The sequence below is a fragment of the Puntigrus tetrazona genome, chromosome 23, assembly GCF_018831695.1.
Source record: "Puntigrus tetrazona isolate hp1 chromosome 23, ASM1883169v1, whole genome shotgun sequence".
In the NCBI taxonomy this organism is placed as follows: domain Eukaryota; kingdom Metazoa; phylum Chordata; class Actinopteri; order Cypriniformes; family Cyprinidae; genus Puntigrus; species Puntigrus tetrazona.
In genome coordinates this window covers 17,444,314-17,460,661 of record NC_056721.1, presented here as the reverse complement: position 1 = coordinate 17,460,661, position 16,348 = coordinate 17,444,314, and the positions used below count along the sequence as shown (strand labels likewise).

Genomic DNA, 16,348 nt, shown 5'->3' with positions numbered 1-16,348 from the left:
ATATATTGCTAATTCCTTGTTCTTACATTTCCAATTTTGTCACTTCAAATACAAGTGTGCATATGTTTTTCCATTTACTATAACCAGATGTGAGATTTTATTAACCTTATGTAACATTTAACACCCATAACACAGCATTACCACTTCCAACAAATGCATGAAACAAAATATAATTCAGACACCAGACAACGTTCTCCTTCAGGTATTGATTTATTCTCAACTGCCATCGTACTCCTCACACAAGGCATCATAATAAGCAAGTACTGTACATATAATAACATTTCCTGTTTTACAGACAAATCACAAGCAGTAATGTTTCTATGAAGAAAAAGGCGGATGTGAATGAGAGGCATTTTTGACTGCTTTGATATTTGTGAAAATGTGAATAGTAAGTGCCAGTAATCAGTAATTACCTTTATGTATAGTCCAAACATTAATTGTAAGACAGGATATTGAAAGGTCTTTTGATATCCATAACCGATTTGTCTCACCTCTAATGTGACACTGATGCAGAATAATCCCAGTACTAACTGTAATGACCATGCATGTTCCCTTTAATTCAATTATAACACGATGCCCCATATTCCCATGATAGACATTTCAAATCTAATCGCTAAATGTCTGTCACCATACGTTTTTAATAGAAGGAAACTGATTTGAGAATGACTTGAGATAAGATTATTTAACATGACACCATCATCACCGTTGACAGTGTCATAGTAAAACTGTCCCAGAGGAAATAAACTGAGGCGGGGACATGACAGTGTGACAGTTTCAGTGGACAGTGGATGTGAATAAGGTACACAAAATAGAGGGCTTGTAAAGAATCATTTTGATGATTGGATGGGATTGAAGGAGGTCTAGGAGTCATTGACTGACATGTTCTCCACTTTGTTCTGTAGATCAGCATCACCACCCTGCTGTTTCTTCTTCTTCCCTCCATCCTGCTGTTTCTTCTGCTTCTTGGTCGCCTCCTGGTCAATGGGGGCTGGCTTCACAAACTTGATAATTTCCGTTAAACCTGATAAAAGAATTCACAATATTGAGATGGTATACCGTATAAGAGAAAACATAATATACAAACACCGAACTACCTAAAGGGTCTATTCATAGCTCAAGTAGTCTTATGAATTGGATTTTTATGGTGAATCAAAAACACACAGCACAATCAGTGTTTTCTGTTTACTGAAGGAAATAATTTATTTTGAGAGAATGTCATTCCACTGTCATTCAAATCAAAGCATGAAAAGTGTGGCCTATTTCCTTGAAATAATGTCTCTGTTATCTGATTTCAAAAGGAGTGACTTATGAGGTGTTTTTAGGAAATTCGAACACAAAGCACAATGAGATTTACCCGATTCCTGAACTAATGATTCTTATTAATCACTTCTTTACAGCAAATCAAAAACATACAGCTCTACCACTAGGAAGCATTCAAAAGAAGCAGTATCGGAACCAGTATGCCAATATTAACAAATAAGAAAAAACAAGTCTTTGTGAGCCAAATTTCAAGATTATTAGATCCGTCTTTAGTGATGCTCACCTGGAGGCATAAATGCCTTGAGAGGTTCTGGAATAATGATGCCTTCCTCTGTCTGATAGTTCTCCAGGATAGCACAGATAACACGGGTGGTCGCACACATGGTGGCATTTAACATGTGCACAAACTCAGTCTTTAAGAGAACAGACACAACAACCAATGAAATCAGCTTCATAAAGTAAATACAGATTACCCAGAATACGTACTCAGAGCCGTGAAGTAGCAACGTACCTTGTCCATCATTTTCTTGGTCTGGCCGTAGCGAATTCGTAAGCGGCGAGCCTGGTAGTCTGTGCAGTTTGAGCAGGACACGAGTTCTCTAAAAGCCTGGGAGCCTGGGAACCAAGCCTCTAAATCCAGCTTTTTACTAGCTGCGTGGTTCAAAGCACCTGTGAAATAAAAGCAAACAATATATCTGAAGATCTGTTATGGGAAGCTGTGAAAAGCTTTTATTGCTTTCCAACAAAAGGCGCTCTTAATGAAAATAAAGGGTGAAGTGAACCGACCTGACACAATGTTGACAATGCGGTAGGGGATTCCCAATGTCTGATAAAACTCTTCCGCAGTTCCAATCATCTCATCAAACATCTCCCAGGACTTGCCCTCATGAGGAGAGGAGTAGACAAACTGCTCAATCTGGAAAGCGATAAAAAGAAGTTATAATTTAATTAGCATTGATCTTTCCACTAATAACATTTCTTTAAAATATGCTTATTGGGCTACTGGTCTCTTTTTGTAGTAATGAATCTAAACGAACATTAATATTTCATTGTTCATTAATCAGCTCAGACCTTCTCAAACTGATGGACCCTGAAGATTCCACGTGTATCTCTGCCATGAGAGCCCACTTCCTGTCTGAAGCAGGTGGAGATACCGGCATAGCGGATGGGAAGGTCTTCCGGTTTCAGCCACTCATCTCTCAGGAAAGCTGCGATTGGCTGCTCCGATGTGGCAATCAAATATTTTTCATCCACTGTATTGTCATCAGATTTCTCACTGCCCTTCCCGATCACCTGAGCAAACACATTAAAGGAAATGCTGTAATTCTTTGTTGGTTTCAATTAAAAAAAGATTAAGCTGGCCAACTGTCTGAATCATTTCAATGAATCCATTTGTCTGAACACTTTATTTCAACGTACCAGTTGCAATATTTACACACCTTTATATACACACACAAAGCATAAAAAAAGAATTGTGTAATATAATTCAAATAATTGTTGTCAAATTAATGGCTAAATAAAGTAACTGATTAAAAGATCAAACCTTGTAGAGCTCCTCGTCAAACTGGCTGAGCTGAGCGACTTCCTGCATGACTTCTTTCCTCATGAAGAAGGGTGTGTAGAGAATGTTGTAGTTTTTACTGTACAGGATCCGCAGCGCATAGTTAATTAAAGCCTGTTCCAAAAAAACTAAAGGGCCCTGAAATAGAACACATCAGCCACGATATTTACAAAAAGGCGGTTAGAGCTTTTCCCGTAGTTCATTTAGAAAAAACTGGCAGTGGAACGGGTTTAAATATTTGTGCAACAAAGCAAAATGGGCTCGATTTTATGCTCAATGGTCATAAAAAAAAAGACATTTGCCTCACTTGTGCTGTTTGTGGTCAAATATGATTGCCATAGGAAATGGGAAATAGTTTCAGCATCATAGAGAAACACTGGAAAACCCAAAGACAGAAAAGTTCATTTTCTGGTTGTCATATAGTCATTAAGTTACAATTTTCATCTGCTCAAGCAGAATGTTAAAACAAGAGTCCATGCTAATGGGCAAACCTAAGTTTGGGTTTTCACACTGCAGCGGTCACTGCAAAACTGTGAGGAACTCTACTTTTAACATAAATAATGAATTACCATTATATAAAATGATCTGTATATTTTATACGGAAAATATTCCGTAATTAGTTATTATTACACGGCCTCCGGTCAGGTTTGACCACGAACAACACAAGAGTGACTCCCAAATGAACAATACCAGAGAGTTAAACAAACCTTGAGAAAGTATCCTCTGCTTCCAGCCACTATGGCTCCTTTTTCCCCTTCGTACCCATCCACCATGACAACCAGGTCCACGTGAGAGTACTTCTTCTGCACCGTACATTCACCCCAGGTGCGTTCCACTTTATTATCAGCATCCTGGGAAAAAAAAAAAAACACAGCTCCAGATGAATCAGCTAAACAACTCTTTTGTCTGGTCTAATTCCATGAAAGTTTCTTTGTGGTTTCAGGAACTGCCCAGTTTACGGTTTATATAAGAACCCACGTCATGAACGATGGCTGAGACTCACCTCATCATTGCTGATGGGCACAGAGGGATGCAGGAGGTTGCCGATCTCTCTCAGGTACTCAAAGCGCTCCGCCTCCAGCTTTAACCGATCACTGTCTGTTTTTTGCACGGCCTCGTCCACCAGTAACCTCACCTTCTTTATCTGAGTCACCGTGAGGGGCTGACAGAAACAGGATGGAGAAATACTGGTCACAGGTAGATATGGGTGATTGCTTGATCAGTTTAACTTAATACGAATGCACTTAAATTCCAAAGATTAGTAATACTTCAGAAAGAAATCTCTCTCGTTCTCACCAAAGCTGTATTTCTTAAATCAAAAACACAGCACAGTTATACTGTGAACTATTGTTCTTGAGATGGCAAAGCAGCCATTAATCCCGTCTTTAGTGTCCCAATGGACTTTACTGTCACTTTTGATCAATTTAATGTGTCGCTATTGCTTGACTCACTGATAATGTTTCTCCAGTGAGGGCTTCCAGATTCTGAGCTTCTTCTGGAAGAGTTTCATCATCACCAACAGGCTCTTTTTTCTGCAAAACAGTAAATCACCATAAGACCATCGAGCAGAATATTCTCAGAACTTGCGGATAACAAACCAAAACGAACACATGACAGCTTATTAACGCACCTTCATCTTTTCCCCAATGGCTTTGCTGCACAAATTCTTGGCCTTGTTCAGATTATCTGCTGTGAAACGACCTGGGGCCAAAAAAAAAGCATTTCTATCATAAATGCATGTCACTGATGTACTGGCAAGTGCTCTGACAGGAGTAATTATACTGTCTGAAGTTTTGAAATCACCTGGAGAAGATGAAATATGTGCTTTAGGTTTTATATTATTTAAGTTTTAGTACTTCTCGTAACATCAAGTATGATTTTGGCACCAACTTGCATGCAATACGCAAACTGTATTGCATGTAATACATTGTATTAGCATATTTTCACTAGTATAAGAAGGAACACAATATAATTGTCAATGGCAAGTTTATTTATGCATAATCATGAAAGCAATGAGTGCTGACCAAGGTGATGAACAGCCAAAACATCAAAAATAGCGACCAACAAAAAGCATTAAGACACATAAAAATAAACAACACCAAACAAAAGAAAACATAACACAAATAAAACAAAAACATAAAGGGTGTGTATTTTATTGACTGGAAAAAACTTGAAATAAAATAGAAATATTAAATTAAATTTAAGGTCGCAATGAAACAAAAGTTGCGATAGTCTTTCGTCCGTAATGTGACGTACATCTAGCAGGTTCTCAAATTTGAAAAATGTCAACAAATAAGATTACAGATTACGAAGGCACGTAGATAAAGATTATGAAGGCACGTGTATTACAAAAAAAAACATCACGTTTACTGATAATTTATAACACATAAATATTTATACATTAAAAAAAGTGTTTTTATAGGCATCTTAAAATCAATGTTAGAAATGTTGCCTGGGTAACTACCTAAAATAAGTTTAAAATTTAAATACTGAAATTGCTAAACTAAAATTTAAATAAGAAAATTTGCATATTAAAACATTTGAAATGTTATATAAATAATTGTAATCCATTATAGAAAACAAAGATGACAATTATGCATGCCTATTTTGAAATGTCCTTATTTCTCTGTATTACAATAAAGAGAACTGGTGGGATGCTTAATCACTTGCTTCTATGTGATCCATGTTTAAGCGCATCAACCTCAAATTTTAGATTGATGTAAATGAAAACTAAATGAAACTGGCAACCTGTCAATATTTTGGCGAGTTGATGTTGAACAGTCAGCAGCTCCTCCCGTTTCACTGACACAGAGATTGCATCAGATTCTGCTGCGACACATTTAATCAATACATACTCATACCTCTCCAAACAACATACCATATACACATATATTAGGCTGAACAGCACATAACAGCTTCACGAAAGAAAGAAAAAAAGGTAAAGCACGCTATGACAGCTGTGATAACTATTAGCGTCAGTGCTACATGCTAAACCGGCAATGCGGATTCTGAATGTTTATAGGCATTTAATTTTACCCGTATTATGCAGTATAGTACAATTAGTGCATATTTTACACTGAAAAGGCTTGATGTTAACGAACAGATATGTCATACGTGTCACAATCTGTTTTCATTTCCAGGCTGCCATGTGTTTCACTAGCTTTAGCGTTAGCCGCTACTCACATTTTCTCCATTCTTTGTCCGCCTCGATCAGTTTATCCACCAGAGTCACATCTTTGAACCGTTTCCTCTGGGTTTCCCTCACGATTTCAGGATCGCCGCCTTTGTCGGTGCGAAACAGGTCTAAATCGAGCACCATGATGCCTGTGGACGAGGTGTGCAGTGCGGATGAATGAAGGAAGGACTACGGGAAGTGTGGAGGAATATGGAGGGGAGGCGCTAGAGAGCTGCTGCTAATGAATATTCATCAAACACACACACTCGTGAACAAAATCTTGTGACTAGAGGAATTCATATTATATATGTATAATATAAAGTATTCATATTTCACGCTGGTGGATCGCAACAAGGTTGTAAGCACCGCTTCAAAATGGCAAACGAAGAAAAAGAACCAAGAAAATAGGCAATTTATTAAAAAAAACTCAAACAGGCTGTTCATCAGCTGATCAAAAGTTTAAGACCGTGACCTTAAAATGTGAAAACAAAAATATGGCTTTCATGCCATTGTCCTTCAGGCAGTAACACTGTCATAATTTCCTGAAAAAAAGGCTTTCTGTCTCTGAGTGTGGCGGGATTGTTGAGGCGCACTCACAACATGCCATCACTGCCCACTTTAAACTCAGCAAGACAGTTATTTTACATTTTTTTAAAAGATCCTGAGAGTAATGGGACAAAAAAGTCCTTGTCTGAACGGTAATGGCTGGGTCTTTCAACAAGACAACAACCTCCTGATGAAGGCCTTTTTCCATGAGAATAAAGTTGCTCTTTTGTCTAATCCTGCATGTTCCTGTGGCCTTTTTTGGCTCTACAACTTACATTTTTTGTCATCACTCCCAGGATCTTTTAGAAATTGTGAAATTAATGTTTTCCTCAGCAGTGATAGCGTGTTCTGAGATCACTTGCTTTTGTGCCTCAACTATCCTAACACACTCAAAAACAGAAAGATTTTTGTCTTTGCAGGACATCATGACAGTTTCTGAAGGACGACGACATGAAAGTCTTTTAACAGCCTGTTTGAGTTTACATTTAAAATTTTTTGTTTCTTGGTCCTGTTTCTTCGTTTGGCATTTTGAAGCAGAACTATATATATATATATATATATATATATATATATATATATATATATATATATATATATATATATATATATATATATATATATATATATATATATATATATATATATATATATATATATATATATATATATATATATACTGATTACAAATGACATATGCAAGAATTTTAATTAGCAATTTATTACGTTCATTACACATTTTAGGTAAAATAATCAGACTACTTATACATAACATTCAATCTAACTAAGAAAAAGAAAGTATATTTCATTCATTGTTATTAACAACCTGAAGTGCAAAAAAACATTACCTTATGTCAAGTTTGTGAGTTTAAAAAAAGCGAATTAGTTTAAATTTGTTTAAAATGTACAATTAAAACCATTTTAACGTAAAAACAATCAAAATAAAACATTTACTAAAAAGAATAAGATTTAATTATGTATATAAGTGGTGTAATAGAATAATATTTAATTGAACGCACAATGGAAAAATACGATTTTTGGAAAATTCTTACATTTGTTTTTGCAAGTGAACTCTGTATGTAATCTTAACAATAAAAAGTAACTGTAGTCTGATTACAAGTATTTGTAATATTATAATGCAATAAAATATTAAAATCAGATTACATAATCCAGATTCTATGAAATCAGTTACCTAGCACTGTCTGAAAGAAACTGTTTATATAATATATAGATGCTCTATATTCCTTCAAATATGGCATGACTATGACATTCTTCAGGCCAGTAAGATAATTATGAAGGTGTTAAGTGTTATTTGTAGTTATCAGGTATGTTTCAATTATTTTCTAGTTTTTATTTCTCAGAATTTTTATCTCTACTATAAAAAACACCTTAAACCACCCTGAGGTGATTTGCTAGATTTGGATAGTTTGAAAAGGCCCCTCTAGCTTGGCCTAGTTCAGGCAAATTCAGCCCCGGCTAGGTTTAGAGACCAGGAAAGCATCTTAGACTGTGCTATTTGTTCCCAGTTACCAATTTTACCAGAAACAATCTTATTATTGCTCCAGTGGGACTTCTGTGATTGATTACTGCAATAGTTTAATAGAAAACATGTGCAACCCAAAAGAAAAGTCAAATATTTCATTTTAAATTGACCTTAAGTGCAATACAATAAGGGTGAAAGTTTAAAAATAACATCTGCATCTGTTTGTGTGCATGTGTGTAACACTGAAACTTTGTTGCCAAGTTTCTGAACAGCTTTGGCAAGATATAACAAGATTTAGCGGCAATGGAATTTATGATCGCTTTATTATATTGTGGAAATGTGGCGTTTGAAATCTTTGCCAATGATCAAATGCGAGAAAATCTATTTTATGCAATAAATTCTGTGTTGTGGCTTGCTACGATAATTTTCATAAAAAGGCTTTCTAATAGGGGTACTTTGTGTGAAAACCCCCCCAGCTGTTTCAGATTGTATAACTATAAAGACATATATCACATATCATTGAGATAAAATAGCCTTTTTTTTTTTTTTTTACAAAAGTGATGAAAGTTTATTTGTAAAACGTCATGCATTCGTACAGTTTCGTAAACATTTTATGTAATGATTAATGCATTAGCTCATACACCTATTTTACCGCCCTGCAAACTCACTGCGACATGGGTATGTTTTAATTGTAGAGGAAATTTCATGCACTGTTTAGAGGTACAACAATTAAGACTGCAACAATTTGTAGTGGAAGTGCATGCAATCACTATAAATATTCATTGTACATAAGCAACAGAACAAAAATAAGACAAAATAAATACACATTTATATGGAGAAAAAAAAATCATTCACAGCATTCGACGACCTCAATATACTTCAACATCCCTCTTTTCCTTTTTTCACAATAACCTCCCAAGATGCTAAACAAAAATGGGCTTTTACATAAAAAAAATAAAATAAAATAAAAAAAAAACATTGTGCGATTTTATAGTCTGGCATTCAAAAGATAGTTAAGACCTACTAGTGGCTGTAAAAGAAGTCCGGGTGGAATCTGTCAGTAAAGGGACTAATCTCAAATAACACTCATTTCTTTGTTTTGTTGGAATGATGAAGGGAGTCCATTAATTGACGCAGTTTTTTGATGCAGTCCTTATGAAATGATCGGAATTCCTACACGTTCCTCTTCATTCGGCTCTTCAGAGAACTGTGCCGTGGCCTGCTGGATGGCCAGCTGTAGCGCGGCCCCGGCTGGGAGTTTACAGTACCCACTTTCTGAAATATTCTCCACCTGTAGGTAAACTCCGGGCTTCTGCAAAGCCACTCCGTGAAGATGGGAGAAGAGCAAGGGCAGGTCTTTAGTCAAGGTGTATCTTGAAGCGAGACCAAGTGCCGTGGGGATATCAGACTCTTGTGAGTACTCAAAAGTGGCCACCATGTATTTGCAGAGGTCTCGACCCATCGCTTTGGCACGGCACATCTCCTCTCCGATCATGGAAACCATCACCAAAGCGGTGTTCTCCATTAGTTCCTCGTCCTCAGACTGCTTATTCTGCTTCTGAAGGAGTCCTTGTGAACAAATGACCAACACAAAGTCACACTCCGTCAATCTCCTGCAGTGCCACCCCATATTGCCCTCCTCCATGATGCTCAAGGCTTCCCACAAGTCCAAATGCACCTAAAGAGGAAAAGAAGAATGAACAATAAATATAAATAACCTTGTATAGACACAATTGTTAATGGATTCCATTAATTTCATTTCTAGATGTGTAAAAATCTAATTTTTTATTTGTAAGGCACAGAAAAATTGAGACAGTGATGGACAAAACAACAGAGAAGTGTAATAGCATAGTGGGTTTATAATTAATACATTTTTATTAAAACTTATTTAAAAAAATAAAAGATGTAATCTTTTATGAAACATAAAATGGAAACAATATTACTTAAAAATATAAAACTAATGGTATTTATTCATCCACAATTGTTCCAAACCACCTAGCCATAGGGACGCAGGGATGCTGGACCCTCATATTAAAATAATACTAAATTAAAAAGAAAATAGCCACTTTCTCCTCATATATTCAAAATAATGACATACGACAGAAAAAAGTCATTTAATCTTAAGTGTGATTTAGCATTTCATGACCTTAAAATAAATGTTTCGTCTGAATTAATCTTGATACACTTACTTGGGTTCCCATGTGCTTTTGCAAAAACGCAGCCAATTGCAGCACAACTCTGACATGGGCGGGACCATCATAACTTGAGTAGCAAATCAGGAGGCGAGGGGGGCGGATCGTTCTGTCCAGCAAAACACAATGTCCTTCATCCAGATTTTTGTCACAGTACTGTTCAATGATCTCTGACAAATAGAAAAAAAAACAACCCAATTCCCCATTAGAACAAAACAAAACATGGACGTTGTAGTGGAAATTCAAAAAGCACCTCATAAACATTTATAGCTCTGCTTTGAAAAGAAAAATACGGAAACAATTTAGTATATGGGACCAATTACCAATTTACTATTTAGTAAGTCTATTATTAACATATTTGTTTTTTATTAGTATTTACAAAGCACATATTCTGCATGACCATATTTTATTTCCCTAACCCTACCCATAGGTAAACTTAAAAACTACTTTACTAACTGTTAATAAGCAGCAAATTAGGAGTTTACTGCAAAAGTCATAGTTAAAGGGAGTTACTCAAAAATAAAATTTCAGTAATTTATTATTCACTCTCGTGTCGTTCCAAACCCGTAAATATTTTTGTGTACAAAGAGAACAAAAAGTAACAACTTTATTCAACAGTTCGTCCCCTGCGTGTCACCCTTAATACCATTTTGGAGACCACCACACACCTAAACAACTTTGTAAGCAACGTATGTATGTTGTGGGTTTGGAACGACTTGAGGGTGACTAATTCATGAGAGAATTTTTGGGTGTACCAGTCCTTTAAAGTTTTGATAACAGCGAGAATTGGACCTTAAAGTAAAGGGTTACCCAAAAGCTTCAATATGGCTAAATAAAGGGTAGAAAACAATGTCCAAAAGAACTGTCGCTTAACAATTTTGTCAATGACCAGTATGATGTACAATTATAAAACTCAACCTGGTTTCAGTTTGGTCATTTCCTTTTTGAGTCTTTTCTTGTAGACAACAATGAAGGTGAGCAGTGCTGTGGCAGCAAGCAGGATTCCCACGCACAAGAGCACCATTAGTGAAGAGCCCTCTGGTAAGTTTGACGTCGGCCTCTCTGATAAAAGCGGAAAAATACCAAGGCAATTATGACACGCTGAAGTGACAGATTCAAGGGGTGTTGTCACTTTCAAAGATGCCTGGCACGCTGCTGCGCGAGCAGTTATTGTGCTCGCTGAAAGCAGGGCTTTCCTCTTTGACGCTGAACATGCTTTTACCGGTTTACACTAAAAGTGTGGTCCGACGTACCTTCAAAAGTATGTTTTACTACAACAACAAATGTTTTCCTGACTGCGTCCACAACATCAGCGGAAATCTGGAGAGGAAAGTACATGAAACTACTCAACACCTAATAAATAATGTCATAAACTGCTGTTGTTAAAAAATAAAGAAAACAGCTGGAAGTTATATATTCAGAAAATGACAGGAAAATCTGCACCGCGGCTTGTTTGCAGAAGCCTATTGGCACAGAGTTTGTCTAAAACTGAACAAGGTGTACAATTACATAACTCATGATTTAATAACAGAGTACAGTGCAACAAAGGAAAGCCTCACCTCGCAGCTGTAATTCGTACCCGCTTGGATATTCTGCAACTGGTATGTGTGATGCGTCTTATTAAGAATGAAATCCTAGAAGATTTAATAATGCATTTATTTTACGTTCATTATTAATTCGTATTACACTTCAGCATATAACAACAACTTACATACAAACGTATAAACTGTTAACAAAACCCACCGGTTTGACGCTTGTGTTATTTCGCTTTCCGCCTCCGAAACATGATGAAAAATACTGACGGACTTCGAAGCTCTCGGGTGCAAGGTTAAAGGTCACGTAAACATCCAGGTTCTCCTGGTGGACCTCAACGTATCTGGGATACCAGTCTATAATGAACGATAGAACACACATGAACGCACACGTCTGGTGCCAAGAGCAACAAAACGCAGGTGTGACACTTACCTTTTTTACACTCCTCAAGACCATTTTTTTCAGGACATGCTGAAAACACACAAGAAGAATTTGACAGGTTTATTAAGACAACTGAAGCTTCCCACAACTGCTTACCTAAACAGGCAGTGGTAGGTTGCCAACATCGTTAATAGCTATAAAAACGAATTACAGGGTTTGTTTTTTAGCTTACTGCGCGTAAAAAACTTTTTCCTCTGATAGAACTGGTCCCACCGCTCAGGAACGGGCAGTGCCATGACAGTCACGGCATACTCGCTATCCAAAGACAGATGCGTGAAAGGATCGGAGCGATACACCTGTGGGAACGTGTCACAGGATCTCAAGACAGGACTCACGCTAAGCTGCTAACTATTAAAAAAGGTATAGGATGTAGGGCTGTAGATTTTATGCGTTAGTTTTAATATAAATAATTTTATTTCTAATTAAAAACTATTAACACAATTAATGCACCCCCAGCCCAGATCCAGGTTTAATTTTTATATAAAAAAATGTATATAAACTGCAAAATGCTGAAACAGATAGAACGATGGATGGTTTTTGGGGTTTTTGATTACTTACTCTCTGGGCATGCGCAGGTGCGAGCGATAGATTGGTACCCAGGAGAAAGAGTTGACATGAGATCTGAGATCCACCAAGAGCCTGAAGGGTTACTTGAAATCCACGTAAGAACTCAATACCTGTGTACAAATAGCGGACAGCATGATTGTTGGTCAGATTTAGATTTATTGCTTGTTGTATCAGCTATTAAACGGCAGATTTGGATTAAAAGTTCAACAACATGATATTATAAAAACAACTGAGTTATGAAAAGGGTCATATATTGGTTTTGGGAGTCCCCAGTAACAGGCTGAGATGCATACAATGTCAATTAACACTTTCATTTTATTATGATATGCATTTATTTTGACCTTATTTGTTCAAACGATTAATTTTTTCCAAACCCCTCCGATGTTTGATCGATTTCATTAAAGCAGAACCTAGTGGCAAAGAATGAATTAGCATTTTCACGTAGAATCAACACGAAAAGACCAACCAGTGGACGGACAAATATGCTCATGTTTAATTTTGACATTAACAAAACAGCTTGAGACTTGATTTTAAAAACAACTCTTTTCAACGCCTCGAGTCGACTATTTCTTTTGAGAGACAATCGCTGTAGCCGAATTCAATCCCTAGAACCTCATTCACTATTCCTACATTAATCCACTCGTTCAGTTCACTTGAAGGAGGGAATGAGAACTAGTGAGTGAAATCGAACGCTGAGTGCACAGGAAGGACAGACGCTTTTCCATAGTTTTCTTGCTACTTAAAAACAGGTAACTCAGGGAATAAGATTAAAAACAATTATCTTTTTATTCTGTCATGGAAATTATTTAAACCATAGATAAACGATTTCATAACCAATGCACAAATAAATAATGAAATACAGAAGATAGATACATAGACAGAACAACAGACGATAGATAGATAGATAGATAGATAGATAGATAGATAGATAGATAGATAGATAGATAGATAGATAGATAGATAGATAGATAGATAGATAGATAGATAGATAGATAGATAGATAGATAGAACAACAGACGATAGGCAGATAGACAGATAGATAGTGACAGATACATAGACAGACAGACAGACAGATCTTTATTACCGTATTGGCTTGGGTTCCATGACACAGTAATAGCCTCATATGTTGGTTCTTCACTGGCTTTAAACTCAATCTGAATATTGCGTGGTGCGTGAACATAATGCTGGCAAACCTCTGGGGTTTCCTGACCTAGAAAAGAGTGACAAGGCCAAGGCACACAACCTGACCAATGAGAGAAGTTACTACATAGTAAGACTGAATGGGCTTTGTCTTAATGAGCCATTTGTACTTGTACCCTTGCACTTTCTCATGATATGGGGAAACACCTTCAAGTGTAAATCTCCAACATCAGTACATCCAGTACAAGCATAAATTAAATGGTTAAGTTATTTTAGATAGGTAACACAAATATAACTATTTCAATTCAGTACAGCTTATGTAGACTGAAATGAGGTACAATGTGGAAAACTTCGGACAGACTCAGAATCTTAAACAGAATCATAATAAGCTTTTCCTGGAAAGCAGCTGAGAAAAACAATACATATACAAATTATAGCTTGGCTCGAGAAAAATCTAGATATGAAAGTGATTCCAAGAACTGCTGCAACTGATTATACCGCTCAGCTTGTTTTATTTAGTGAAAGTATCGGTCCAACTGGAGGTACAAGTCCAGCTGCAAGATTAACAATCCTTCATCACGCAAACCGTTTGTAACACAAACGATTCTAAATAAATGAACAAATAAAAGTCATCATTTCAATATGTTTAAACACTGATTTCTGTGAAAGGAAATTCTCCAAATGTCAGCATTTAGTGATGCAGTGTCTGTAATTGTTCTGGGCACTAAAAGCAAACAACGTTTTTTACATAAACCAGACTGACTAAAAGAGAACTGTTTATTTCTTGGATTAAATCTCAAAATTAACCTCAACGGCTGAATCAAATAAAACGGAGTGTCATCTACATCAGCGTAAAGTATTTTAAATAATCACGAAGTTTAAGAGAGTAATTGATTGACTTCGAAATGTAAAAGCATGCATACATTTCAGTAAAACACCATTAAATTAACAGTAATGACTTACTTCCAAAAGGGCTGGAGGAAGGAATGCTGGGAAATATCTGTACATCGTCTGCTGAGATTCTGCAGTATTCACATCTCGGATCTCCCTAAAATACACATTGTCCGCTTTAGAACCGAACCTCAATGGGAAATATATTACAATTGATTTTTATATTTAACGGCACATATTAGTGCTGTCCAACGGTTCATATAATAAAATAAAATAAGAAGATTCTTTACATACAACAACCATATACTATGTAAATAAATGTGATTAAGCAAGATTAATCACTTGACAGCATTAATATGTGTGTGTGTGTGTTTTGGTAAAAAATTTTAGCAAATGTGTGACATGACTTTGAGAACTGCTTTGTACAAAAGGCCAGATTTCTTGCTTCCAACATTAAATTCTTACTTATTATTGATAATATAATACTTAGTTAAAAACCAGTGTGGTCTTTAGTGTGGTGGCTGTACAAAATACGATTACCATGATTCTTGCTATATCAAACTAAATGAGGCTGAAAGATATATTAAAACCCATCACATGAGCTTCATGATCTGAAGAAACCTGAAAAACCAGGTACAGGACACACGCTTATAAATCTTCAAGAAGCATGACAAATCAGTAAAAGAAAAGCTAGACACAGATGAAGGTCGGGTGAATGAAAATGGAATTTGCTCAGTAGAACAGGAAAAAAGTGTGGCACAAAACATAAAAAAATATTTATAGAAACAAATATTTTATATGTTGGTGTCTAAATAAAATTAAACCTTTTGTGGTTTAAGTAAAGTCATACAACATAACAGATACATATATGTAAAAAAAAATATTTTATATAATTTTGTATTTTCATAATGCAAAAATGTGCGTAACTGATAACAAAAAAAACAAAAAAAACACCACTGATTCCTTATAGTTGATGCAGTAAACTGTAAGTCAAAATACGAAGTCTTACCTGGCGGATGCATTCAAGCGTGCAGTTCTGAGGTCTGTAAGACCATTGTTCACAACAAGCGAAGCAGGACCAGCTGACCAACAAGAGCAGATCCAGAATCAGTGTGGGTGGCCACATCCCGCTCCCTTCACCTGCCTGAAGAACCCCCGAATAAGAGTCCTCAATAGCCAACGCAGCTGCGTCCTCGAAGTAGATCAGCGGTCTCAGGTCTCATGAAAAACTAAAAATCTGTCGTGTAAAAGCGGAAGGGGTGGAATGGGAGGGGAGGAGGTAGGCAAAGGGTTGGGAGTGAAAAAAAAAAAACAGCAGCTGAGGGAGTGGTGGCCTGCGGGGGAAATAGTACAGCTGCAGAGGCTGTCAAAATCCATCAACCGTGCCACCAGGTATGCTTAACCTCATTTATTGTTTCGAAAACAGCTTTTTTTTTGGCTCTAAACACACCAGTTCAAACGGAATAATGACCATAATAACTCTTGCAGCTAATGGCCAGTTAATGGCCAAAAACAACATTCTGGATCCGTGTAAAAAAAGATGGCATTCCCCGAACTGCGAT

At 36.5% G+C, this 16,348-nt stretch overlaps 2 protein-coding genes across 3 annotated transcripts; both read right to left on the bottom strand.

Moving 5' to 3' along the window:
• Positions 1-191: 191 nt before the first annotated feature.
• Positions 192-6,207, bottom strand: sars1 (seryl-tRNA synthetase 1). The gene is made up of 11 exons (XM_043225268.1): positions 6,005-6,207; positions 4,452-4,522; positions 4,273-4,353; positions 3,825-3,983; positions 3,529-3,672; positions 2,804-2,959; positions 2,332-2,553; positions 2,047-2,176; positions 1,772-1,929; positions 1,544-1,673; positions 192-1,021 (listed from the first exon to the last, which is right to left on the bottom strand). Exons 1-11 carry the CDS (start codon positions 6,138-6,140, stop codon positions 861-863), a joined length of 1,548 nt encoding a protein of 515 aa, XP_043081203.1. The 5' UTR covers positions 6,141-6,207; the 3' UTR covers positions 192-860.
• A 2,357-nt stretch (positions 6,208-8,564) lies between these two features.
• si:ch211-207e14.4 (interleukin-17 receptor D) lies at positions 8,565-16,140 on the bottom strand. Of its 2 annotated transcripts, none has more exons than XM_043225292.1 (12): positions 15,796-16,140; positions 14,859-14,943; positions 13,840-13,998; positions 12,747-12,865; positions 12,340-12,484; positions 12,180-12,218; positions 11,958-12,103; positions 11,774-11,848; positions 11,468-11,534; positions 11,133-11,276; positions 10,212-10,384; positions 8,565-9,700 (listed from the first exon to the last, which is right to left on the bottom strand). In XM_043225292.1, exons 1-12 carry the CDS (start codon positions 15,910-15,912, stop codon positions 9,176-9,178), a joined length of 1,794 nt encoding a protein of 597 aa, XP_043081227.1. In that variant the 5' UTR covers positions 15,913-16,140; the 3' UTR covers positions 8,565-9,175. The 2 variants fall into 2 exon arrangements, with proteins under 2 accessions (XP_043081227.1, XP_043081228.1); XM_043225293.1 differs by having other exon boundaries at positions 8,566-9,700; positions 12,361-12,484; positions 15,796-16,137.
• Between the last annotated feature and the right edge of the window lie 208 nt (positions 16,141-16,348).